Source organism: Scomber japonicus, chromosome 3 (assembly GCF_027409825.1).
Source record: "Scomber japonicus isolate fScoJap1 chromosome 3, fScoJap1.pri, whole genome shotgun sequence".
NCBI lineage: Eukaryota > Metazoa > Chordata > Actinopteri > Scombriformes > Scombridae > Scomber > Scomber japonicus.
This window is the reverse complement of record NC_070580.1, coordinates 5391629-5418612: the sequence shown is the minus strand read 5'-3', so window position 1 is coordinate 5418612 and position 26984 is coordinate 5391629. Positions and strand designations below refer to the sequence as shown.

Below are 26984 nucleotides of genomic sequence, written 5' to 3'. Positions count from 1 at the left end.
TACTTATTTTATTTAAATTTTCATTCAACATTTTTTATCATTCTTATTGTCTCTTGCGTGCATTGGTCTCAATTTTTGTCTTTTAATGTCTTCTTTGTTTTCTATTCCTTTAGTTTATGATGTCACTTGTTCTGTCTCATTATCAGTTTGTCAATCAACTCATTATAAAGTGTTTGAACTACACTATCCTATATGAAAGGTGCTATGAAAATAAAGTTTGAATGATTTGATATTGTGAAAAAGCAACACACTTCAAAACAGTTGAAAGCCAGTGTGCTCACTGCCAAAGCTGTGAAAACGTGTCTTAATCACTACTACACTATTCATTTCCAAACTGAGGACAACGGTACAACCTTAACTGTAATTTCCATACACTGTATTTAATTTCATCCCGCAGTCATGATGCTTATCTCCTGCTCCCCCCACATTAGTGCCCACATGTTTATGTCGAGATGCACAGGATCACTTGGAGAGGATGTTCATCGTTTTTTATATACATTTGAGATTTGAGATCATTTTGCTCTGTATTATTATGACATTGTATTATTATCTGTTGAACTGTCTATGTTAAACTATTAAACATAGATGCATTTGGGTTTAAGTTTGTCTTTTTTTATTACGTTTTTTTTTCCATCAACAAATGCTGGCCTTGTGAAAAACAGTCACCTTTGGCACTTTTCATTCAATGAGTATAGCAGTGATTATCTAAGTAAACAAAGATCATGAACTAAATCAGAAATGTATCAATGCAACAGAAAAGAAGAGATCAGAAGCAGTGGGGGGTGCTCAGTAGTTTTCATTGTTATTAGAAATGTTACATTTCTTAAGATTTTCCTGACCTAATGTAAGCCATATTAGAAAAAAATTGCTCAAAAGTACTCCTATCCAGTAACTCAATCACACTAATTACAAAACAGTGTCAGGTCAGCTGGGCTACATACTTCATTTGCATAGTTTAGGACAAACTGTACATGTTAATACCATCAATAAGCATGTTTAGACGCAAGTATTCTAGCCAGCAATCACTAATGGGACTCTTGTGACATGACTCTGGGTCTGAGATGACATCACTCTACGATCTCTGCGTGTGTCCTTTGTCAGCGTCCACACATGTCACCGCCACGGAGAGCTGACGTCTCCTGTGATTCCTTTTAATACTCGATGGTCACCGTCTTTGTCTTCAGGTATTCATTGAGTGCCTCTTGTCCTGTTGGAGTGGCAGTAATGATGTGTATTAATAAAAATAGGCTTGTGTACATTGTGTCCACATGCTGAGGTTGCAAAAATCTTGCAATTATGAGATGATTTCTCATAATTGTGCGATTTTTCTTGTAATTTTAATGATATTCGTAATAACTATGGGATAAGGCCTCAGAATTCTTTTTCATCCGAATTCTGTATTAACATTATAGCTGAGTCGTCACTAGTTTTGGACCACCCTCAGTACATACAAAAACAATGCATTTAGAATGGCTAAATTACATCACAAACAAAAACCTGAGTGAATATTTAGCTGTACATTGTGGTGCAGAGGTGTAATGAAACCAAAATTGAGAGTAATGCCTTGTTAGCTTGGTGAGTAGCATCTAATAATTCGGCTAATTCATGCAGCTAACATAGTGTAGGGTCTGCACTTTTAACTTCTGTAAAATCTTTTCCGACTGTTTGGTTTTCTTGATTTCCTTTGCTTAAACTGCTGGACAATTCTATTCAAACACATTAATCAAGGACTTACAGCAGCTACACCGTAACTGTTTTTCTTACCCAGATCTTTGCCAAAGCCTGACTGTTTGAAGCCTCCAAAAGGTGCAGCCACATCAGTCTTGTTGTAGGTGTTAACAAAAACGGTGCCAGCATTGAGCCTTTCACTGACATACAGAGCTTTGCTGATGTCCCGAGTGAAAACACCTGACGCCAGGCCGTACTCTGTGGCGTTGGCCCTTCTCAGGACGTCGTCCACCTCACTGAGGTAGGGAAACGGAGAAAGAGAAACGACACAAGGTTCGTTTTGTGATGTTGTGTATATTTTGTGAGAACATGAAGGAAAATGGGGATATGAGTCATTTATTACGAATTACAACGTACCCGCCCTTGAACTTGGAAATGATCATGACGGGGCCGAATGACTCCTCTTCAGCGATGTACATGTGGTCCTGCACATCAGTGAACACCGTGGGTTCAAAGAAGAAACCTGCCAGCAGACAGTACATTATGAACCTACTGTACATGAGAAATGAATACATACATCTTCCATCAATCACCCACTGATTGATTCATAGCATTGTCATACCTGGTCGTTGGACCTGTTTGCCACCACAGACCAGAGTAGCTCCCTCCTTGACACCAGTCTGACAGTACTGCACCAGTTTGTCCAGGTGAGCTTTGTGATTCTGAGGGCCGTGATCTGTGGAGCGGTCCAGCGGATCGCCGATCTTCATCTTCTTGACCTCCTCAATCTGAGAGAAAAAAGGCCAAAAGAATTCTTTAAGACAACCACAGAACTAGAGATGCAGTACTGTAGCCTCAAGAACTTTAGAATCATTTCTAGATATATTTCAAAATCTCTTTCCCTTGTTGCTTTTTGTTGTTCAGATGTGTAAAATAAATCTGATCCTTTTGGGCAAGTGTGGGCAAAGGGATAGAAAGACACATACCACTTTTTTCACAAACTGGTCATGAATGCTATCCTCCACAAACAGTCTGCCAGCTGCGATGCAGTTCTCTCCCTTGTTGAAGAACACTGAGCTCATGCCCTGAAATACACAAACAATTACACAGTGATGGAACCCCTTCAACTATTTAAATATGAGCAAAATGACAAATACCGCAAGCTGCTCTAAGTGGACATACCATGCGCACAGCTTTGTCCATGTCACAGTCGCTGAAGATAATGAGAGGGGATTTTCCTCCGAGCTCCAGAGAAACTTTCTTCACGTTACTGACTGCGCAGCTTTAGATGGAGGAGAACCCGAGATACACGAAGATGAGCTGTAATGTTCACTTCTGTTAAGATAGAGTTTTGTGGATGTGGTCTGCCTCTTACCTCTTCATGATGTGTTTGCCGATTTCAGTGGAACCAGTGAAGCCCAGTTTACGGACATCAGGATGGTCAGACATACGTTGACCCACCAGAGCACCTGCAAGTAGAGTATGACTTTAATAACATCTCCTCCAGACTCATGTGATGCTTGACAAGGAGGCTAATGGCTGGTTCAAAGTGTAGGCTTAATTTAAAGAGGATGTTTAGCCATTCTATCAGCATGGATCATCTATGGATGGTGGTGTATAGTGGGTGGGTCAAACAGTCTAATCCAGACAGAAATATCTTAATTATTTGATGGATCACTACTACAGAATTTTGCACATTCATGGTCCACAGACAATAAATCTATTTGACAGTGTTGATCCTCTGACTTTCTCTCTAGTGCCACAAGCAGGTCAAAGTTGAATCATCAATGCAGTGATAGATCTCAACATCTACTAGATCTACTAGACTGCTATAACATTTTGTACAGACATTTATGGTTGGTAGGATATAGTCTGCTGACTTCAGCTCGTTCTTCTGACTTTTCTCTAACATAACCATGAAGTTGACTTTGAAGTTCCTTATAGAAATATCTCAACAGCTATTGGATTGGATGGATTGCTACCTGATCCAGGCAGAATATTAATCACTCCTTTGGGAAATCCCGCCCTTGCCGCCAACTCCGCAAACTTCAGAGCTGTCAGTGGAGTCACCTGGAAAAACAAACGTAAATGACTTGTTTCTTGTGATCTACTCAAGAACTATTTCTGCGGGATGGATGGAGCATGAGTGCCAGTGTGAAGGCTAACCTGAGCAGGTTTGAGGACTACTGTGTTTCCAGCTGCCAGACAAGCTGCTGTCTTCCAGGCCAGCATCATCAGAGGGTAGTTCCAGGGAATCACGATGGCGCACACCCTGAGAAGAAACAAAGGTGTTAAAGATTATATACAGTTTATGTCACTCACATATGTTTAACTGCTCCAAATCTGCTTCTCACCCCATTGGTTCCTTCTTGGTGAACGTGAGGTTACGATTGGGTCTTGCCTGGTTGATGGGGATGGTACTGCCCTGTGAATGGAGAACACATCACATTATTACAATGTATCAATATTCTGGTGGGTTTTTTTGTGTTAGTATCTTTTGGCGATGTCAGTCACCAAAGGTTCATCTAATTTTAGACAAGGTTGACACTTCCAGGTTTTACGAGTGGCTTTCTTACTTGGATCTTGTCACACCAGCCAGCAAAGTAGCGGAAGGTCTGGATGGACATGCCCACGTGAGTCTTGAGGGCTAGAGTGTAAACTGCTCCAGAGTCGATGGATTCAATGGTAGCTAGCTCCTCCTGGTGCTGCTCCATCAGGTCAGCCAGCCTGTGGATAAGGAGGTCAAGGAGACAGAGTCACTCAGATCATGGACCATGCTTGATAATGTGGCTGTTAAGGATTTTAATCACTTGTTTGCACAGTGGCACAGAAAGACCACCATATGCAGCTTACAAGCAACATGGGTGTTAAAGCTAAAGTGCACTGACTTGTAGATGAGTCTGCCTCTGTCTCTTGGGTTCATTTTGCCCCACTCTCCCTCTTCAAAGGCCTCCTTTGCAGCAGCCACAGCCTTGTCCACATCACTTATCTGGGACAGAGACACTTCACAGATGGCCTGCAGGACAGACAGATACAGGACATACAATCACAATGCCAGCAGAGAGAACCATTCACATTTTACACAGCAGCAACTTTGATAAAAATCAAAGTCTGTAGTAGTGAGTATGTCCTTTACCGTTCCGTCAGTGGGATTGATACTCTTGTAGGTCTTCCCTCCTTCTGCGTCAATAAACTCTCCATTGACGAACATCTGGTAAGGCATCTTTATGGTCATGTTGTTGATGTTCTTCTCCACCTGAGGTAGTGCAGAGAATGGGCCAAATCAGTCACAGATAGTCGGTGATAGCTGGTCTCTGTGACTTTTAACATAACCGGTGACAATGGCAATAAACTCTTACATAGTCGACAACCAGCTCCTCTTCATCGTCCAGTCCTCGCAGCTTCCTGACACACATCTGGATGAAATCTTGGAAGGTGGTGTTCATGTAGACGTCCTCGTTCTGCAGCTGACAGTTGCTGGCCCGAAGTTTTGCCTCCTCCACAAGCCTGAAGACAGCGACAAAGGGAGGGATGGTGAGGAAGGAGGAGAGGGGGGAAAAAAATCAGGGCTGGTATTTATCAAGCTACTCAGAGACACTGAACATTAACTTAAAACTAAAAACCCTTCTATCTCAGAGTAGGACATTTATGAAGCCTTCTATACAGACGTCCAGCAGGAAGAATGATTGCTGCTACTGGAAATTATAATGTATTCTAGTTCTCTCTGTTTGAAATATCAAATATCAAAAAATCAAGATTCATTGGGATATCTTAGTATAATGACACAAAGTAAATGAAACCAGTTATTAGCCTCTATTTCATAACAGTGTGCCTATAAAGCCTGTAATTGTCACAGTGTATGCAGCTCAAAAAACCTGTTTATGATAATGAAATTATAATTATTAATATTTAGGAGGTGGATAATGCTGTACTTTGTTGGCAGTGAAACAGACTGTAAGTGTAACTGAGAAGAAACTGTGAGGGAAACTACTGTGCAAATCTTTACCTTCCAAACCTATACTCATTGCTCATTTGGATGCATGTAACTGTGGTAATGTAAAAATAATTGCTATTTCAGCTTCTGAATGCAGAATCAGCTTACTTCCTAAAGTGTATAAGATATATTAAATGAGTTATCCTTAAAGAAATGGGTTTTTAAAAACATCTTTTTCATTACCTGACTACATCCATGGAGGCAGCACCAGACTTGAAGAAATCAGTGGAGTCCTCAATCTGACTAACATTGGTCAGGATGCTTTGCCAGACTGCCTGTAAGGAAACATTGTCAGAAGTGAGCACAGGACATTCTTGGTATTTCTCAGATAGATTTTTATCCTCTTCCCTATATATAATTAGTTGGAGAGGCCCTACCTTCATCTGCTCTGCAAAGGTTTTCTCCTCCTCATTGAGCTCCACAGCAGCACTGGATCCTGCACTAAAGTACTGAGCTGCAGCAATCATCTTCCCATCTTCAAACTGCAGATTCTTCACCAGCAGCTGCACAGAAAGACAATGAGACATAAAAAGAGAGAGATTATGAAATGATCATTACCTGTCAATAGAAAAAAGATAATGATGTGAATATGAATGAATACTAAGAATTGGTTGGTTGGTGAACTTCATCATTTGGCAAGGTAGGCTACTGCCCTGAACCCTCAATTAAAAAGACCACAAACAGCTATAGTGCACGTGCATGTTTGTGCATGTGTGTGTGAGTGGATGCATGAGTCAAAGTGGTTGTGTGTGTGTGTGTGTGTGTGTGTGTGTGAGAGAGAGAGAGCGAGAGAGAGAGAGAGAGGGTTAGAGCGATTTAGACATAATGTTGCAAATGCAAACCTGCAAGACCATATAAATTCTCTATTTGTATCTACACATACGCACATTTATGTACACACACACACAATATTTTTTCAATACACACATACACACTACACTCTGACGCCCATACTAACACATCCAGGTAATTTTAGATGCAAACACATGTTTCATTAGTCTGCTGTGCTTCATTATACAGTCAGCATGAGCAGGACTGGAGAACACTGTATTGTATTATCCCATAGGCAAACAGCTAAATGACGTCATCTGGTGAAAAAAACCCCCAACTATAATCTTATTATTCAACATTGTGTTGCTATTTTATATCTATTTAGTCTGTTTTAACTCTTGTTTTATTTGATTTGTCTCCCTTTCCGTTTTTATATCTTTTTATATTTGAGCTGTTTTAATTCTTTCTTTTGTTCTTTAAAAAAATATAAATTTGCTTTTTTTATGTTCTCCTTTTGCACTATATGTAAAGCACTTTGAGTTGCCCTGTTGCTGAAATGTGCTATACAAATACATGTGCCTTGCCTTGCAGCCATGAGCTGAACAGCATGGCATTTTTATTTAAAATTGTGTCTTATTAACTTGTTATATTTGATCTTCTCCCGTCGCCTTCTATTAATGTCAATGATAACGTGAAAGCGCCTATGGTAACAACACGGCGCCTGTGAATCACGTGACAGCCCCCTGAACAAATCATAGCACAGAACAGTTGGCCAAAAACTCACTATTAGCGGTTCAGTGTCAGACGCTCTCCGCTGTTCACTGCTGTACTCACATCCACACAGCTGAGCTCCAGGCAGCCTGCAGGATGGCCACCGCTACGCTTCAGTCATTCAACGTGTTTCTGACGGACAAGTTAACCGCAGCTGCTGTAGACATCTATGGCTTTGTGGAAAAGACAATACTGGACTACCAGGAGGAAGTGAACCGGGCGAAGCTGGAGAACCAGAGGCTGCGGCGGCTGCTTGATTTGGTGTACACGCCAGAGATAAAACTGCACAGGGCAGGTACGTTACCGCAACGTAGCCCCGTCAGTTAGCTGTACACTACTATTAACTAGCTGAACCGCAGCAGCTAACAGCGGCCAGTTCATATGAACGATGCGTTAGCAAGCCATGCTAAGTGCTAAGTCTGTCGAGCTTCACCATTAACCACTATTTTATTTCTCCAAATAAGGCCTTCCCATGCGTGTTTACTAAATGTCGTATTCTTCATAGTAAGACAAAGTGAAAACATGTAAATGTGTATTTCTTGTTAAATTCAGCACATCTAAATATTTCCCTCTCAATAGACTTATTCAGTGAGGATGCAGGGAAGCTAATACATCACAGTCATAGAGTGTGTAAACCCATCTTTTATTTAGATGGAAACAAACTGTTAATGACATCTGACCAGTGGGGGCATTGTGTGAAAATTGTGAACGATTTTCCAAAGCGGGCAAAAATTGAAAAAAACGACAGGGCCGGTGTAGGTACCAGATCTGCTCGGGTGCCAGATCGGCTCGGGGTCCTGCGCACGCAGATGACGTCACGCACAGGATTAAAAAAACAAACTTTATTGTACATTCACATAGTTATATAGGCTAGAAAATGCGTGTTAGAAAGGCTAGATTGGCTCGGTTTTCGGGTGTGTGTGCGTGCGTGTGTTATCATATAAATTAACAATACCACATAGATATGACGTTATGACCAGATAAATATTTATTAACACTTAACACTAATACATCAGTCATTTGTTAGGGCTTTATAAGATCAAAATAATACGAAAGTCGCTCTATCTTCGTCAATTCTATCTTTGTTTCTCTTCGTTATGTCTCCGCTCACTCCTTCTCCTTCTCCGTCTTCACTCTCGACCTGGCTGTGTATTTCCCTCTTTTTTTATATGGCTGTTACTACAGTTTCCATGGTTACTACCGAATACTGCCGTTCAGCCAATCACAGTGCGTGACGTCCTCTGCGTGCGCAGGACCCGAGCAGATCTGGTACCCACACCGGTAATGTCGAAAAAGTCAAAAATGGGCAAGGGTGGGGGATTGTCCCAAAACTTGCTAAAAAGGGGCCAGGGGGGCGGCTGAATGAAAAATGAGCAAATTGAGCCCAGTGGGGCCATTGTGTGAAAATTGTAAAGGATTTTCCCAAGCAGGCGAAAATTGAAAAAGACGACAGGGCCTGTAGTCGAAAAAGTCAAAAATAGGGAAGGGTGGGGGTCAAAAGGGGTCAGGGGGAAGGAGAGTGTCGCTACGGACAAACAACCACTCATTTTTGTACATTAAAAAAGATAATTAAGTTGTGTAGGCTATATTACAAAATGTACACAAATATATACTGTTGAAGAAAAATCACTCATGTTCTTGTTCAAAGTTTGCTGTGGTGTTGGATAAGAGACAGTCATGATCAAGGGCTGTGATGTCACTAGATCAAGCTGCTGCTCTCAGACATCACTTGATTACATCACATCTCTGGCCAAATGTGCATTTTCGTCTTCAGTACACCCATTGATTATATAACTAAATGCTTGATTTTAGCCGTGTTCAGATGTATGTCGTGTCAGAAACGATGGACTTTAGGCTAATTGGTGCATGACTTGTTTGGGTTAAGCAGGAAGAAGTTAAGTCAATACTCAAGTAAGAATACAGGAGTGATGAGGACCATCTTTGCCCCAAATGACCTTAAACTGCCATGTTCATCTTATATGACAGTTATGGTAAATGTGAGTTTCATGGTTGTGGTGCAGTGCCTTTTCAAAACATGCGTGTTTAGAAGAGGCTGAGTGCTTTGCCTCTGGTGTTGCTGCTTGCAGTTTTCTCGTGAACTGCTCCTACAAACTACTATAAAACTCAGTACCGCGTTGCCTCAGGTTCTCAGCAATACACCTGCTGAATGTGAAGTCCATCAGATGGTTGTCTGGTTGTCAAGAAGATCGAAGGACACACAGATAGACAGAGACTCCTTCTATTTCAACCTTAAGTGGTAAATAACTGGAAAACCTTTGAATTTTTTTTAAAGCTCCGACATATCTGACTCAGCACTTACTGTAAGAAGTGCCTGAAAACCAAGCGAACATAAACGTCACACATCAGCCAAACACTGATGTTTAATGTAAATAAACTCACATTTAATGGATGTACCTTAAATCTTTTTTTTCAGTGTCACTTGTTTTCAGTTTCAACTTTTGATCAATGTTTTGGCGTAAAGAGGAGCGCCATTGTTTGGCCTACATTACCCAATGTGCCTTGCTGTTCGACAAAGATGAGATATCATGGGTGAGATTTTGGGCAAGGCTGTTATCATTTTTGCTCTAGAAGTGTTAATGTGTCACTTATATTCCCAAAATGTGGTCATTTGTCCAAATAACAGCTTGTTATCTATTCCAATGTTTTAATACATCTAAGGAGCTGCTGGCCAGGTGAGAGCAACGTGTGACGTCATACTGTGAAGTGACTCATTGACACAGATGTAGAATGTGATGTCGCTAGAATAAAACCCATTAATCTGCTGACATATGCACTGACATCAACATATCTGCAGTGAGCTGATGTTTGCAGATACAGCCTGGGTGATTTATTAGTCAGCTAATAATGTTACTGTGTACAGACTCAATGGGGATTCAATGATTGAATGTGGGTGTTGTGGTGAGTTTAGAGCCATTTCACCCAATCACAATTAGAAGCTATTAACTCAGGTAAATTGCTATCATTGCTACCTTGCCATGTGATTTCTATCTCCTGTATAATTATGTTTGATCTCATCCAACTCAGATGTGTAAATCTTGAGTAGGGCAGTAGATTGATGTGGGAATCTTCCACCAGATCACAAGACTTCTATCAGTATGAATAACTCATAACGCATATGTGCATCACTTAATTGTGTTTTCTAACATCTGCTTTACTTCCAGTGCACCTTTATTCAAGCCTGCACTCAAATGTTACCAAACCATAACTTGCAATTGATTTCTCTGCTGCTGTTAGGACGAGCTTCACCGACAGGGATCGCTCACGTTTTCCCAACGTCTAAGCTTGTGTGTGATGAGAGAAGTAACTTTTCTAGCTGCCACCACAAAACATTGTCCTATCCACTGTTACAGATTCAATGCAGATCGAATTGCCCGCACCAACACAGGAGGTGTCAGCTGAGGAGCAGCAGATAGAGGAGGAATGTATTCCCAGTGTGTTCACGGAGGATCCGGTCATCCTTGCCATTAAAGAGGAACAACCCGAACATTGGACCGGTCCTGTGAAGGCACCTGTACCACCAGAGTACGGCAGCATGAAAGACAACTATACCCAAGTCGAGTTGGCAGCCGCAGAGAAAATAGAAGACAACAAATCATCACGATCCTCCGGAGCAGTTCCAACTCACACAAAGAAGAAATCACGCGCCAAAGCCCGTCCGAGTAAAAAAAAGTCCCAGTCGTTAAGCTGCAACATCTGTGGGAGAGTAACGTTGTGCAACAGCAGCATGGTCAATCACTTAAGAACGCACACCGGCGAGAGACCCTTCACCTGCCAGATATGCGGGAAATGCTACAGCACGAAGAGTCAAGTGCTGGACCACATCAGGGCTCACTCCGGGGTGAAACCATACACCTGCTTCATCTGCGGAAAGAGCTTCAAAACACGTTTAGGCATGAAAAAACACGCCCAGGTCAAACATGAGGAGAATCAGCCCTTCAAGTGCATGCAGTGCAGCCAGCAATTCCATCGGGTCGTGGAGTTCAAGCGGCACATGAGGAAGGTCCACAACATGTCCGAAAACTCACTGTTGCCATCGCTGATGCCGGTTCATCAGCAAATCTTTTAAGTTGAGTCGAATACAGAGATGACTTCCTCTCTTAGTCTGTACGCATGTCTTTTTTTTTTAAATTGCGATGTTTACTTATGGTTGCCGTAGCTGGTTCTGACGCGTTCGTCAGCAAATCTTTTCGGTTTAGTCAAATAGAGAGATGACTTCCTCTCTGTTGGTGTCTTTTTTTGATTGTGATGCTAACAGTCTAACATGTAGATTTGAACTATGATTAGTTTGGCATGATGTAGGTTTTTTTTAGCTTTTTTAAAATGTTGCCTTTTAATTCTTGTGTGCCCTTTGTTGTGAAACTTATTGTGTGTAATTTTAGAATACTATTAAAGTTTGAGTACGTTTTTAATCAATGCTGCAATGCTTCCGTTGTGTGTTTATGAGCAACATACTTCAGTTGGAAACCAATACTAAAATAAATATAATAAATAATTTTGAAAAATCCCAGTTTCAAAAGACAAAAAGTAGAGTCATAACAACACTAGCTATTATAGATACCAATATTGATGATAATGATTTAGTAAAGATTCCTTCAATTGGGTTATTAAAAAGCAATTTAAAAGGTGCTCTGTTTAAAAAGTCATATTTACATTAAGTTACTCACCAAACTCGTGGCTTAATGAAGATGTCATTTCCTTCTTAATACATTTGTAAAGCAGATTTTTCTAAAAAGTTTTAATCCTGCATTATGTACATCCATGTTTATTTACCAGCAGTCTTTGCATGTTGTATGTTACACCCACCTGTCTGTCACCTCAATAGTGTGAAACTTTGCAGGACTGTGTATGACATCTTCCATATAAAAAAAATGCACAATCAGCTAATGTTAATATGCGGTTTTTGATGAGCTCCACTAGCTTAGCTTCACTCCAGGCTTCTTCAGTACAATACTACGCCTCTGTTGGGTGTGGTTGCAGGTGCAATAGAGCACATTTATAACCACACCAATCACAGAGGCAAAAGGTGCAACTTAATTTAAACTTTCATCCACAGAAACTGTATTAATTTACTTTTAAGAGTTGTGACCAAAATAAGTACAGGGCTTAATTTAACAGCTCAACATTTGTCATTGCCACATAACTTGTCAGTGTTCTCTGGTGGACTAATTATGTTATGATGTTATGACCAATGTTAAATTATGGCAAAAATCTTTTTGGGACTTTTTAACTATGATTTCTTGTTACTTAGCAACAAATACCAATAGCAAAAAAATAAAAGTGTGCAGATAATGTGCTAGTTTCACTTCTCATAGTTTTAATATACTCTGACCAGCATTTCTGCCTTGTGTTGCCTAAACAAAAATAGCTAATATGCTAACTAAATGTACAGTGTCTATAAAAAGTATTCACCCCCTTGGACTTTTCCCCCCTTTGCTCTTATAGACTGAATTATGGTCAATATAATTTGGCATTTATAAAAAAAAAAATAATATACAAAAAACAACCCTTTAATGTCAAAGTGAAAACAAATTTCTACAAAGTAATGTCAATAAATTAAAAATATATAATGTAAAATAAGTGATTGCATAAATGTACACCCCCTTTAAAGTGACTGATGTAATTCAATAGAGGTCCAGCCAATTATTGCTAGTATTCTCACAAATAGTGAAATGGAGATCACCTGAGTGCAGTGAATGTGTCTCAAGTGATTGTAGTATAAAGACACCTGTGTCTGGAAGGTCCAATCACTGGTTAGTCTGTATTCCTGCTACAATTACACCACAAAGACAAACTGAGTGACTGTGCAAGGAGACTGGTGAGGGAGGATACCAACACACCTGTGTGACCTCTCTGAAGGAGTTAAAAGCTTGAGCAGCTGAGGTGTGAGAGACTGCATACAACAACTGTTGCCACTGTTCAAGAAAGCTTTGGTCTGATGAGACCAAAATGAGGTTTTTGGCCATCAGACATCAGACACTTTGTTTGGCAGACACCAAACACTACACATCACCATAAACACACCATCCCCACCGTGAAGCATGGTGGTGGCAGCATCATGTTGTGGGGATGCTTCCCAGCAGCAAGACCTGGAAGGCTTGTAAAGGTAGAGGGTAAAATGGAGACAGTAAAATATAGAGAAACCCTGGAGAACAATCTGATTCAGTCTACAAGAGAACTGTGGCATCGGAGAAAGACAGTGGCCTGAAGCATGCGGTGAAACCTACACAGAAATGGTTTAAAGACAACAAGGTGAATGTTCTGGAGTGGCCGAGACAGAGCCAGACCTCAATCCAATAGAGAATTTGCAGCTGGACTTGAAAAACGGTGTTCACGTCTGATCCTCTTGCATGAGACAGACATGAGAGTTTGAGCAGTTTTGCAAAGAATAGTGGAGAAAAATTGCAGTTTCCACACCTGAAGAGGTGTAATGCTTCTGAGACTTCAGGAAGGTTTGTTTATTGTCCATGTTAGAAGGTGGTTATAAGGCAACACACCTTTATACATCCATATTTATACTGACTGTCATTGTTATATTTTGGTAAACAACACACAAGATAAAATGGTTGTGTTCACCAGTTTTTCAGTTGTGACTGTTTGTCCCTGCATGAAGTTGATGTGACTCTGAAGCCAGCTGATCAAAACTATCTCAAAAGGTAAAATTCCCCAATGAGTGTGGACTGCAGGTTTTAATGCTCATGATTTTACTGAGTTCTTAAAGCGTAACGCATTTCTGTTTCTTTGCAGATGCCAAACAGCCAACCGAGCCTCCGCCCGTGGAGGAGATCCCCTCTAAAGAACAGGGGTGGAGCCCGAGCGTGGACCAGGATGAGCCAGGACCCTCCCAGGTAAAAGAAGAGCAGGATGAGCAGAAGGAGGAGCTGTGGATCAACGGTAGCGAGGACCAACCTTCAGCAGAGGACAGCGACGACGGGGACGCCCTCACGAAAGAACTAATCAAGACAGTGCAGCAGTTAGAAGACTGTAGGGCAGCAGAGGAGAGCCTGGAGGCTAGGGAATCACCTGAGGAGGATCCACAGCTGTCTGAAGAGAAGACCAGCACCACCCTATACCGCTGCCACATATGCAACTACATATTCACCAAAAAGACTGTGCTTACGTGGCATCTCAAGACACACGAAAGCAAGTCGGTTGACAACAAGGCCAACTTTGACTGTCACATATGTGGCAAACACATACCCTGTCAGAGCAATCTACAGAACCACATGAGAGTCCACACAGGAGAGAGACCCTACAGCTGCCAATTCTGCGGCAAGTGTTTCAAACTGAAAGGACATATGACAGAACATATAAGGACTCACACAGGAGAGAAACCCTTCAGCTGCCACATCTGTGACAAGTCTTTCAACAGAGGGTCCACTCTGAGGAAACACGTATTAGCCAAGCACAAAGAGGAAAGGCCGTACAAATGCGGGGATTGTGATGAGTTATTTACTGAGAGGTTGCTGATGAAGAGACACATGCGCAAAGTTCACGGCATCAAATTGTCCACGAGTCAAAGTCCGGCCTGAGAGAGCTTCAGAACGGACGTCATTAATGATGCATGTTGCATATACAGTAGTCTGTGTAGAAAATAGGGTCTAAGTATGTTTTGAAATGTTCCAGTGCTAGTTTCCAATGTTAGTTTCAGCACCAATACCAGTACAACTTTTATTGAAACCTTGCTTTTAGCGTTTTAATCAAACATTTGAAATGTTAACGTCAAAACAAAGCAGAACTTTGCTAAAATAAAATGTCTAAAATTGGCACAATTATCATTTACAGGAAACGTTTAACATTGAAGGAAATTTGCTTGTTTGCTCTTGCCGACAGATGGAAGAGAAGAATGATTGACTGATTGATTGTTTTTGTGTGTGTGTTAAGTCTGGAGCTGGAGGTAGGAGGTGATTAACTTAGCTTAGCTTAATTTAGCATGAAGACTGGAATTGACCAACAGCTAGTCTGACTCTGTTTAAAGTGAAAAAAAATATGCCAACAGCTCACTAAATAACCTATTTTTTAATCCTGTTTGTTTGTCCCAACAAAAATGTTTGTTTTTTTTAAGTTGTGGTTGTACGGGGAGTAATGTGTTGTAACTCTTTCTGGTAACCTATAGCTGCACACAATGTCCTCCTGCAGGATTGTCAACCTGCTCAAGAGGTGGTGAACTGTTTTTTTTTTTTGTTTTTTTTTCAGAGATAAGCAGGCTAGCTTTTTCAACCTACTACCAGTCTTTATGCTAAGCTAGGCTAATCGCTTCTTGGCTGTAGCTTCATGTTTAATGCACAGAATAGAGAGTGATATCAGCATTCACATCTAACTCAAGACAAGAAAGCCAATAAGAGTGTTTCCCAAATGTCAAACAATTTCTTTACATCAGGAATGATCTGTATGAAGAATAATAAAATAAATTACTCTTAGCAGGCAATCCAAACTTTCTGCCCTCATTGAGACTCAGTAAATAAAGCTTACGATTTTTTTAAAAAGCCAGCTGGGTACTAACTCTGCTCTACAAACGCACTAGCCACGTGACTGTACTACACTGTTCTGTAGGAACAGCTACAGACTGGAAGTTTCTCAACTCCAGATGTGCTGGATTTGTTGTTCTGTACTGTAACTATCATTTTCTCTGTGTTTGTAACATCTAATGACCATAAATGTGAATCACCAGAATTTAACATCAAAATCTCCAGTTTACAAAGATAAAACAGACCTCTACAGTACAGTACAATGTTTAATCTGATTTTAAACAGAAACAGAACATATATAGCAGTGTTGTAATCTTTGACAACTAGTAACTCTTCTATTGCACTGTAAAAATGTTTTATATATTTATATATAAATTGTATGTTGTATTTTTTTCTTTTGCAAAGTCCAGTCATATTATGGTGATGTAAATCTGTGTGGATCGCAATATAAAGGAAAAAAGAATGGAGAAAAAAATGCATTACTGTTGTATTTGATATTTTGTATCACACATTTGTGTAATGTTACACTGTAGGAGTTGTCAGGAATGTTTTAAAGTTGTATAACACTTCAATATATCTGCAGCAAGAGTGTCTCCTGTCTCTAAGCAACAAGAGGGACCAAAGAAGGAGAAAGTGCAAGAGCTGCGGGTTACATTTCATTATGATGACCAAGGTCTTCTTGTGTCTGGTGGTGAAGATGATGACGAGGTTCAGTTCAGTCTCAGATATCAAGTTTTAATTTGTAATTAGTGTGCTAAAGAAAGATTTGACAGCTTCACTATCAGACAGCAGAATGATAAGAAGTCATTTGGGAACAGAGGCTCCATCTGTGACTTCTTGCATGATGGAAATGGGGTGCTCAGCTCATAAGAACTATATATGTAACTAAAAAGCAACATCATTGATATACTGCTACAATAGAACTGCCACAGCTGTATGTTACTAATTACACAATGATGACATTATTGATTCATTCAATTGATTTGGGTTGTTTGTCAGTGACGTCAACGCCTCACTGGGAGCTTAACTTCAAGAACATCTAACACTGCTTCAGTGAATTTTACATGACACTAAATGTACTTCAGTAATCTAATAAAACAGCAGAAAAAATAAATCTGTTAACATAAAAATGAGCAAATCTTCCACTTCTTGTTTGGACTGTGGATACTAAACCCTCAACCATCAATGCAATGTCATTTTTCAATTTCAGACACAAAGAACAAGTTAAACAAGCTCTTCAGTGTTTTGGAAAGTTGTGGCATTTATGTTTACTCACTTATCTTCATGTGCAGTCATTATTAAAAGGAACTTGAATTGCAAAATTCTTATATTTTTATATAATGATACATATAGTTAATTTTAGATAATCGTGTCAGCTGCACAATTTGCAATATAATACAAATGCCCAACAGTCTGACTTTTTTTCAGTTTTTTTCAGCAGTAGATAAACTGCTACCAGTTGAGGCCAAACATGGAGTCACAAAGTTCACAATAAACCAGAAATGAACCTTTTCCTATTACCTATTTATTGTATGTAAATACAAAATGTAAGAATGCACTGTTTGATTTGTATCAGGGCAGCTTGGATGAGTCTGTTAGGACTGAATGCAGATCACCTTTGCCAAATATCACTCCATAACAATACTCTAATTAAAATATTCCTAATAATAAAGAGTCAGATCTGACAGATTATGGTGGATATTTGATACTGGAGTCTTCCTCATCAAGTTGACTTACCGTCTTGTCATCATTGCCAAACAGCACCAGTCCTGTCTTGGTGACAATGCCTGGCTTGCTGGCTCCGGGAATCTCCAGGGGCTGACCTTTAGCTGCAGTGCCATTTTTCACCAGAGACGAGCCGTAGAAGGTCACTTTCTACAGGACATGAGACATAAAACAGCTTTGATGAAGATACAATGTGGTGCTGTAGAACTAGAACAGGTGTTACTGTCTTTGGAAATACTTGTGCTTTGGTATGTTGTGTATTAATGAACAGACAGATGTTTCACGCAGATTTAGGAGCGAATAAAGGTTTATTTTATAATAAACCACACTGTAAACACTATATCAGCACAGAGACCTGATTAAATAAAGTGAACACAAGTTCAAAACATACTTATTGTAACACTGGCTGCTGTTCAACCGTTACTAGTGTGAGCATTACTATTCATTTCAGGTTCTGTAACAGTAAAACACTGTTACTGAGCAACAGAACTTTAACAGCAGACAAAATCTCCACCTGCTTTGTTGAACACTAACTCACAGCTACAGGCACCAAGGATATGTTAACTTACTCAGTAAATGAATATACCATTGCTCTAATTTTCTCTGCAGGTCATTTGAGTTACCACCTACAATCTGCCACAAGAGGGCGTTTGTTTAACAGACTTGACTTCTGTGTCGTCTAAGCACTTTCATCACAGTCCAGTGTCACTGGTAAACTAAATGTGAACACTTCACTAAGTTCTTAACTGCCAACGTCATCCAGGTTAAAGTTATATGAAGCACCACCTTTATGGATTATTTACTCAAAGGCTTTCTAATTGGATCTCCAAACATGTCTGGTGTTAAGACCTGTCACAATAATTGTGCTATTGTATGTGATAAGTCGATAACATAATCATGTCTATATATGGACTTATCATATGATACATGGACATGACCATTTTTATGACCTCAATATTGCCACACTTCACATTAGCAGGTAAGGGGCTATTCATGTCACATTGACTAAGCTAGTAGTAGTAGTAGTAATATCGTCCAACAAAAGTAGTTATTATGACAGGCTTAGTTGTGTTAGTAAAACAGAACAAGGCCAAAAACCAGAATCTATGAGCACAAATATTGTATCTGTGATGCTGTCTATAAGTGTTACAGTGTTGATGAGATTAATTTCTTAGGCATTGCATGGGATTAAGGAGTATTTGCAAGGAGTCATTAAAAAGGAGTGTTGTCCTTACAGAGCATGGTTTGTCTGAATTATTACAAACCTATGAATCATATTTCTCATTGACTGAACTGTGCAGGAGCTGAATGCTACATGAATGATGTGTCATGTTACCTGTCCATCAACCTCTGCCCAGGCACCAGGCACTTTGTCGTTTCCTCTGATCCAGTTGTGGATTGCCTCAGCAGACTGGTTCCAGTCAATCTGCCAACAGACAGAAGAAATGTCATCATTCCCTCGTTAGATGTGTCATACTGTACATATCAATCTGAATCAACACAGACTTTAATCCTCATGTTGAAATAAAAAAAGTCATCCAAAATCATGCTCTCAGTTCAAGATTTGACAGAAAGCTGATGTTAGTATTGGAAAAGTAGGCCAGTTTACTTAATGTATATCAGTATCAAATGTTTCATATCAGCATGAACTTAAATGGTGTTATTGTTAAATTGCTTTAATACATAGTTTAGTTTTTTTATCAGGGAAACACAAAGAAAGAAGAACTGGAAATGATTTCTGCCTTTAGAGGAAACTTTCATAACCACAGTTGACTCCTTGCGCTCTATCACGTTTTTAATTTAGGTTCAACATTTGAGGTCAGCAGGCTTTTACTGTCAGGATCCTTCTGCTCTGGAACTCATTTATGGAGTCATATATTTCAAATCACATCTTCCTGTAAGTAGTCCTGGTAGTTACCAGGTCAGGAACTTTAATGTAATCCTCTCATTTCCTACCAGCTCTCTACTGTAAGCTCCCTAAAGAACACTTCAGTCTTTTATTTTGTCCTTTTGTTTGGCTTTTCACTCCATGCCTCTTCTCCTGTTTGGAGCAGTTTGCTCATTTTAGTCTTTTTAAATTCCCCCTCATCTTCTTTTCAGAAGAATCAGAATCAGAAGGCTTTATTATCATTGAACATTACTGTTTCGATGAAATTCTCATGCAACCCCTCAGTGGTGCAACATAAACAACATAAACAAGACAGTATAAAAGATTTAAAACATAGTCATCATATAAAACAGTCATCATATAAATATAGTCTAAATATTGCAGACTGTTTCTTCTTCTTATTGTAACATATTATGGTTAAGTAATAAGAATGAAGTCACTTTCTCCAGCCAGTTTAGAAGTAGCCTTAAAACATTAATAAGTAAAAGAAAAGTAGTATCAAGAATGCCAATTTACACAGCAAACTGTCAGATCATCTACATACAGAGAAACTTGCTGCAAACATGAACTTAATACCATCTAACGTTCTTGTTAGTGTTTATCAGTTCTGTCTGTGTATGTAGTTCCCTTAAAATCAATCCCCCGTCTGCTCAGAAACCCTCTACATTGATGAATGAGGGTCAGTGTAAACTACAGAGAAGAACTAGATAATGCAGTAGAGGGAATTGATCAGTGTGTATGTCTTTGTGTATTACCTTGGAATTGTCTTTCTTCTGGATACACTCGTACGTGGCTCCCTCCTTGGGCTGGATGATCTTTGGGGCGTTCCCATTTGCGATCATCCTCACTGCATCCACCTGGAACCAGAACCAAGCAGTTCAATATGCTGATGCAAAACATCTGTGCTATCTTTATGGACTTTGCCATCACGCCACAGTATTTGTTGTGTTGGGAAACTGAGGAGATGAGCTGACTACAGGTAACTAAAGGTAGACAAGGCATCCAAAACATGAGACATGTTTGCTTTGTGACGTGAAGGTTTTCTTCATCTTGCTACTCAGAGGACCACACTGGTGCTTTTTTATCCTCTTCTGGTGTTGTGATACACACATATCTGCCTCTACAAACCCTAACCCTTTTCTACAGATCACATGGGATTCACATCACAACTACACACTTTACTGTTAGTGTTAAGATTTAGGATCCAGTCAACCACTGACTTACATTTGTATCCATATGGTGTGATGTGGATCCATATGGTGTGATCTAGCAGATATTTGACACTTAGTGGTTTAAAAGATGTAACTGAAAAAACCCACACTAACTTAAATTTACTGTGATGAATTACACAACTTCATTTGACTTTGAGGAGCCATTTCCTTTCACTTGATGAAAAAAACAGCATGTTCCAGGTGGCCTGCTTTAACCTTGGCAAAACTAAGCAAGTTAAAGTTTAAAGAGTAAAGATTCCCTCTCTCAGTCATCTATAAAGAGTGTATGAAATGCATTTATAATATAGATGTTTTCTCTTCATACCTCTGAGCATGTCCCTGCTTGCCTTTTACATTTTATTTTAGCAACTAGCTCCACCTGTGCCACCTCACACCCCACCTCTCTGTGTAAATAACAAACTGCCTGTTTATGACTGGCCCTTTGCCACACTTACAGTGCCTTTGACTCCTTCTGGGAAGAGGAATCTCTTGTAGATTGTGTTGACAGTGTCATTGGGTTCAACATCACACTCCCTCTGCAGCAGGATTGGTCCGGTGTCCAGTCCATCATCAGCCCAGAACACTGTGAACCCGCCCTTTTTGTCACCGTGGATCAAGGTCCTGTGAGGTCAGAGATAGTGGGTAAAACACTGGACTTGTCATCACACTCCTACCAACCCTGGAGAACATGAACATCACCCACCAGTTGATAGCAGAGGCTCCCCTGTGGCGAGGCAGCAGTGAGGGGTGGTAGATGATGGAGCCGTGTTTGGGGTGGTCGATGACCTCCATGGGGATGAACTGGGAACAGAAGGGCATGACGTTGAGCTCGGCACCTGTGGCTTTGTACTGGGCCACCACCTCTGGAATGGCCTGGCCCTTCACACGCCAGCGGGGGAATTTGAAGACGGTCACGCCATCCTTCTCTGCTTCAGCGGCTGAGGGAAAAAAAGAATGATGCAACTCTCAAACTTACAAACATACAAAAAAGGAGTTTAGTCACAATCATACAGAAACACTTTTTGAACTCCAGCTACTGTTGAGGAAGAACTGAAACTTCCTTGAGAGTACAAAAGTATTAACCCTGTAGTATCAGTCCCCACAGCCACACCTACCCCACTCCTTTGTTATTGTCAATGGCAATTTTAACAAAGCCAATGAACTCCCTAAGTCCCCATCAGCTGATTGCCTGACCAAAGGAGACAACACTTAGACCACTGTCATGCTACAATAAGCAGTGCATATCACACTGTCTATGCTCCGCTGAGTCACTCTGACCACCATGGTCCACCTGATTCATGATCAGGTGGACCATGGTGTGCAAAAAATTAAAACTCTGAACCTGTTGCGAGGACATCTATGATGTGGACCAGTGAAGCTATGGAGGATCTTCGAGTGTGCTTCACTGACATGTTTTAGGACTGCTAACAACAGTCTGAATGAGTACACAGCAGCTGTTTAGCTAACCCTGGTAGGGTTAGCTACAACAATGACAAGCCCTGGTTTACATCTAAACTCAGATGGCTACGGTTGGAAAAGGTGAAAATGGTAAGCAGTGGAGGTAAGCACCGGATTAAATAGTGTACATACAGATAGGCTACTTAATGTCTGAATTCTGAGAAACTTCAACAGCAGTTCTCAGAAAACAACTTGGACTCTGCTTAGAGGAGCCTCAGACAGTTAGCCAACTATAAAACAGCTGCCCCTCATTCCACCAAAGTCTCAATCCTTGCCAGCAGTTGAAACAAATACAACTGTTGAAAGCTGAAGGATAATGGGACAGTTCTGACATCATCCTCCATGGACCCATTCAACAGCCCCCCAACACACACAGCTCAGCAGAGGCCCAGGCCTCTCCACAGCTGACCTCCTCTGAGCTTCCTCCAACCTTCCACAATAAAGAACCTGTCTACATGGGAGAGTGTTGTCAACAGTCTGTTTAAAGGCTGTAAAGCAGCTGAACCAGACAATGTCTGGTCCACAGAACATACAGACTCATCGCCTTGACCTCTGTGGTCATGAAGTCTTTCGAGCGCGTTGAACACTCCCACCTTAAAACCATCACAGACCCACCCCTGTACCCCCTGCAGTTTGCATACAGACCCAACAGATCTGTGGACGATGCTTTTTAACTTAACTTGACCTGGACTCTGCAGGAAGCTATGTCAAGATCTTGTTTGTGGATTTTAGCTCTGCCTTCAACACCATCATCCTGGCTCAGCTGCAGGACAAGCTGACTCCACCTGCAGCTGGATCACCAACTTCATGTATGATAGGAAGCAGCATGTGAAGCAGGGAAAACACATCTCTGACTCCTGGACCATCCTGGTCCTTACACCACCTCTCTTCTACCTGTATACAAACAGTTGCACCTCCAGTCATCAGTCTGTGAAGCCCCTGAAGTTTGTGGATGACATCACCCTCATTGGGTTCACCTCTGGTGGAGATAAGACCACTTACATGTGGTAGATTGACCATTTCATCACTTCATCAAAAAAAACTTGGAGCTCAACGCTCTAAAGACAGGGGAGATGGTTATGGATTTTAGAAGCAGTGCAGCCCCATCCCTGCAGGGTCTGCACACCTTCAGGATTCAGAGGTGAACAGGAAATATCATGGCTGATCTCTCCCACCCTGGACAAAAACTCTTTAAAACGCTCCCCTCCGGCAATGTTTGAGGTCTGACAAGACCAGAACCTCACATCACAAAAATAGTTTCTTCCCAGCTGCAGCTGGCCTCATCAAGAAGGCCTGGGACCCCACTGATACAGACTCTATCCCCCTTCCCTAGAGATATTACACATTATCAACGTAATCACCCACAACAACACATTTTGCACATTTACTTGCACATTTTTACATTACATACTATTGTAAATATACTCCTTTTTTAAATAACATTTGTTATATGATGTGTGTTGAGACTACTTCATTCATGCGTATCTGCACTGACCTTTTATGAGTTAATGTTTACATTCTCTTGCACTTCTGGCTTTACCTAACCACATACTGCTTTGCACAATTGTTCTGAACATTTCAAGAGGAACACATTCCAACAAAAGTTGAATTTTCAGCGTCTGATCTACCTCTGATCTCCAAAGACTGCAGAAGCTTTACTGTTGCCTCCACCTAGTTAAAGGGGAGCAACAGCACATTTTCTACACTAAAGGAAAAAGTTTGAGTTTGTATCTCTTTACAGTTACAGTAACAGAAATGAATCTGTACTTCCTGCTTAACTTTCTACTGTGCCATAAATCCAAATAAAAACATTTTATCACTGGTCTTTGACACAAATACTCCTGACAATGTAACCTAGATTAGACTTATAAACTATATTGATTTACTGACTTTAGAGTAGCAGTAGTGATTAAAGTGGGGGTATTAAGAGTCCAAATTTCAGTTGGCACCATTATGAGTCTATTCACTTGCTCCAAAATAGGCACCTACCGCTCCTTATGCCTTTAGTTGCAGTATAGTCATTAATATTTAACTCTAACTGATCCAGCAGCTGTGCCAAAAGCTGATGATAACACACTGTGAAATTTGAATGATGCTCTCACCCAGCGGGTCAGCTTTGCCATCCTTGTCAGGGATGGTGAAGACTCCAACGATGGTGTGGCCTTCCTTCCTCAGCTCCTTGTAGACCTCCTGGCCGAACAGACTCTGACCAATCACTGCAATCTTCATCCTCACACCTCACTGTGTTCTGAAGGGAATAATCAGTGAAGTAATCAACTGTTTAGGCATGATGTATACATTTTAATCAGACAATGAGGGATTCTTTTGCCTTAGTTTGATTATTGCACATCATTTTTTTAAAAACTTTGCAAGCATACAACTGAAAAATATCCACATGCTCCAGTCTTCTTTGAGTAAGATTCTGAGAGGTCCATTTACTTGATTTGATTGATAGACTGACACCAGAATATGCTATGTAAAGTTCAGACAAGTCAAAACACGATTGTGCCTCTGCTGTATTCGGGTCACACACTTGTGCTTTTGTCCGTGTGTGTGTGTGTGTGTGTGTGTGTGTGTGTGTGTGTGCACTGTGCAGGCATTTCATGATAAACCTCTGTGGTATTCAGTTTATTTAAGAGGCGGTAACAAGACACTCTTATTCTTTATACAAACATATCACGGTTGAAGTTGTGTAACTGGGTTCAAAGAGCAAACTAACCACTTGTATGTTGTTTTCATCATGTATGTATCTCTAACATGAGACGTGAGTGCACATGTTAAGCAGGTAGATCATATCTGTGCACGTAGCTGATAAGAACTCCTCATCTATTTTCAGAAAATGGTGTGAAGTGAACGCTCCTCTGAAAAGCACACACAAGAGTGCATTTATATGTTCATTATTTTAAAAGGGAGAATAAACTGCCTGCAGCATTATCTTGTTTTCTTTAATGTTGATATAACTTCTTATATATATTATGTATAAACAACCTCTGATGCAATCACTTCACAGCCAGCATATTCTAGATGAATCACAGTGTAAAGATGCTCAGTAATCATGACTCTTGTTTCTGACAGGTTGTTGACCCTGCTCAGAGGGAGGAGGGCGGGATCTAATATCTTGCCAACTTGCTCTAACCAATCACATCGTCCAGCTCTGCTCCTGCCTACGATGTTGACCAATGAAATGCAGAGAGAAGTAAAAGGCGTTTGACAGGACACTGTGAGGACAACACTTACACAAAGTTCAGGATAAGAAAGTTTGACCACTAATTATTAATACTATTACTAATAATAACATATTATGCGCATATTATTCCACCACGTTTTATTATGTACTCATGCAGACAAAATGTGGAATTGTAATACATATTTAACTATGGAAACACATAAGCATGAATTTGTTTGAGTGCAACTTCCAGACTGCACTCACACTATTAAACATGATGCATCCTTAACGAGACTGAATCAGCAGGAAGAAAAAAAAAACATGAAACATGAGTTCTTACCTTCTCTTGCAGATCCAACTCTCCGCTACTTCCCAGAGAAAGAGCGATCGGACGCAGACCGTTGCTTTTAATTTCCTCCCCTCGGTCACACACACAGGCGGCCCAATTACATAACACACACATAAAGCAGAGTGATTGGTCAGGACGGACCGTAAGGGCTGGAAGGAGGGGGAGAGGGCTGCCGGTGTCTGTGAATGAACCCAGTCACGTGGAAACTGAGAAATGTCAACTTTGATAAATCACTACATGCAGACAGACCGATTACGTGTTTTCACTGCTAAAATAATGTCTACTTAGTTCTGCTTGGTTTAGTTAGCAGAGAACAGGCGATGTGTTTATATCTGTTATGTCCAGAAATAACCTTTGAAAATGACTTGTGCAACCACATAATCTATTATTATATAATATTGTTATGGATCTTAATAATTTAGTGCAATTAATATTCACTGTCAAGAATGAACTTCCATACTCAAACAGTAAAGGGATATTATGGAGATATTTCAGTTTTTTGATACACAACCAAAACAAAATTCACAAATATCCTGATGTGTTTATTGTATTTTGTTTCCTATATTCACACACAGTCATTTCCTATGTTCACACAGATGTTTGAAAGTTTGAACTAATAAACTAAACAATTAGTCAATCAATTAAAATGCATCTTAAAGTATACAGCTTAAAACACTTCCCAACTTTCCAAAAAGACAAATTAAGTCATGATGTGCCAGTAAGTGGAGAGAGAAAAAAAAGACTAGAACAAAAAACGGTTTGCATTGTGTGTACAAAATTACACACATACATACAAAAATGCAGTATATATTGTGTCATACCACACAGGCAGAGAAAAAACTACACTGTAATAAAGTACACAATACTACACAGCACCTGCAGGGGTTACGCAACTACAAAAGTTCATGCAAGAAACCAACAGTTGTGCAAAACACACACACACACACACACACACACACACACACACACACACACACACACACACACACACACACACACACACACCATATTATATATATATAAATATGAATATATATTTTGCAGGTCTGTTATAGTTCTACCAATTCCTGCTGATACTGTTTTGAAAGTTTCCTGGAAGTAACTCTTGAATGTGTTACTTATTATAGCTAGGTAAACATAACGATTCATCATTTTTATTATTTTTGAAAACTATATATTCCATTTATGTTTAATTGAATGCTTGCCTGCAGATAAGTTGCACCTTTTTAAATGTTCAGTTGACCTATTGCACATTGATAGACAAGTTGTTGAGCTAAGCAATTGATTCAAATGACTCAGGTGTAACATTTGATCTATCAGTAGTCATAAACTCTAATCAGGTTCATTGTTTCATTATTTTTTAAAGCTCAAACTGTGTCAAACCCTCCTCATCCATGACATCTGAAACGTTGCAGGAGAACACAACAAGAGACTAATCACTCATTACTGCCATGTAAACACACTCAGAGTAAACAGAGTGGAAAATATTATCCACAT

The 26984-nt window shown here is 40.2% G+C and overlaps 2 protein-coding genes across 2 annotated transcripts; one reads left to right on the top strand and one right to left on the bottom strand.

The window, feature by feature from the left end:
* Positions 1–778: 778 nt before the first annotated feature.
* On the bottom strand, positions 779–25576 carry aldh1l1 (aldehyde dehydrogenase 1 family, member L1). Its single transcript, XM_053315023.1, has 23 exons — positions 25479–25576; positions 24075–24220; positions 21218–21452; positions 20970–21135; positions 20059–20160; positions 18752–18841; positions 17428–17565; positions 6040–6165; positions 5846–5937; positions 5028–5175; positions 4805–4924; positions 4557–4684; positions 4245–4395; positions 4023–4093; positions 3835–3940; positions 3651–3738; positions 3044–3137; positions 2851–2950; positions 2655–2753; positions 2291–2456; positions 2086–2191; positions 1765–1964; positions 779–1207 (listed from the first exon to the last, which is right to left on the bottom strand). The coding sequence occupies exons 2-23, from the start codon at positions 24199–24201 to the stop codon at positions 1152–1154; spliced, it is 2709 nt and encodes a 902-aa protein (XP_053170998.1). The 5' UTR covers positions 24202–24220; positions 25479–25576; the 3' UTR covers positions 779–1151.
* Positions 6890–11310, top strand: LOC128354916 (zinc finger protein with KRAB and SCAN domains 5-like). Its single transcript, XM_053315024.1, has 2 exons — positions 6890–7499; positions 10576–11310. The coding sequence occupies exons 1-2, from the start codon at positions 7301–7303 to the stop codon at positions 11289–11291; spliced, it is 915 nt and encodes a 304-aa protein (XP_053170999.1). The 5' UTR covers positions 6890–7300; the 3' UTR covers positions 11292–11310.
* Positions 25577–26984: the final 1408 nt, after the last annotated feature.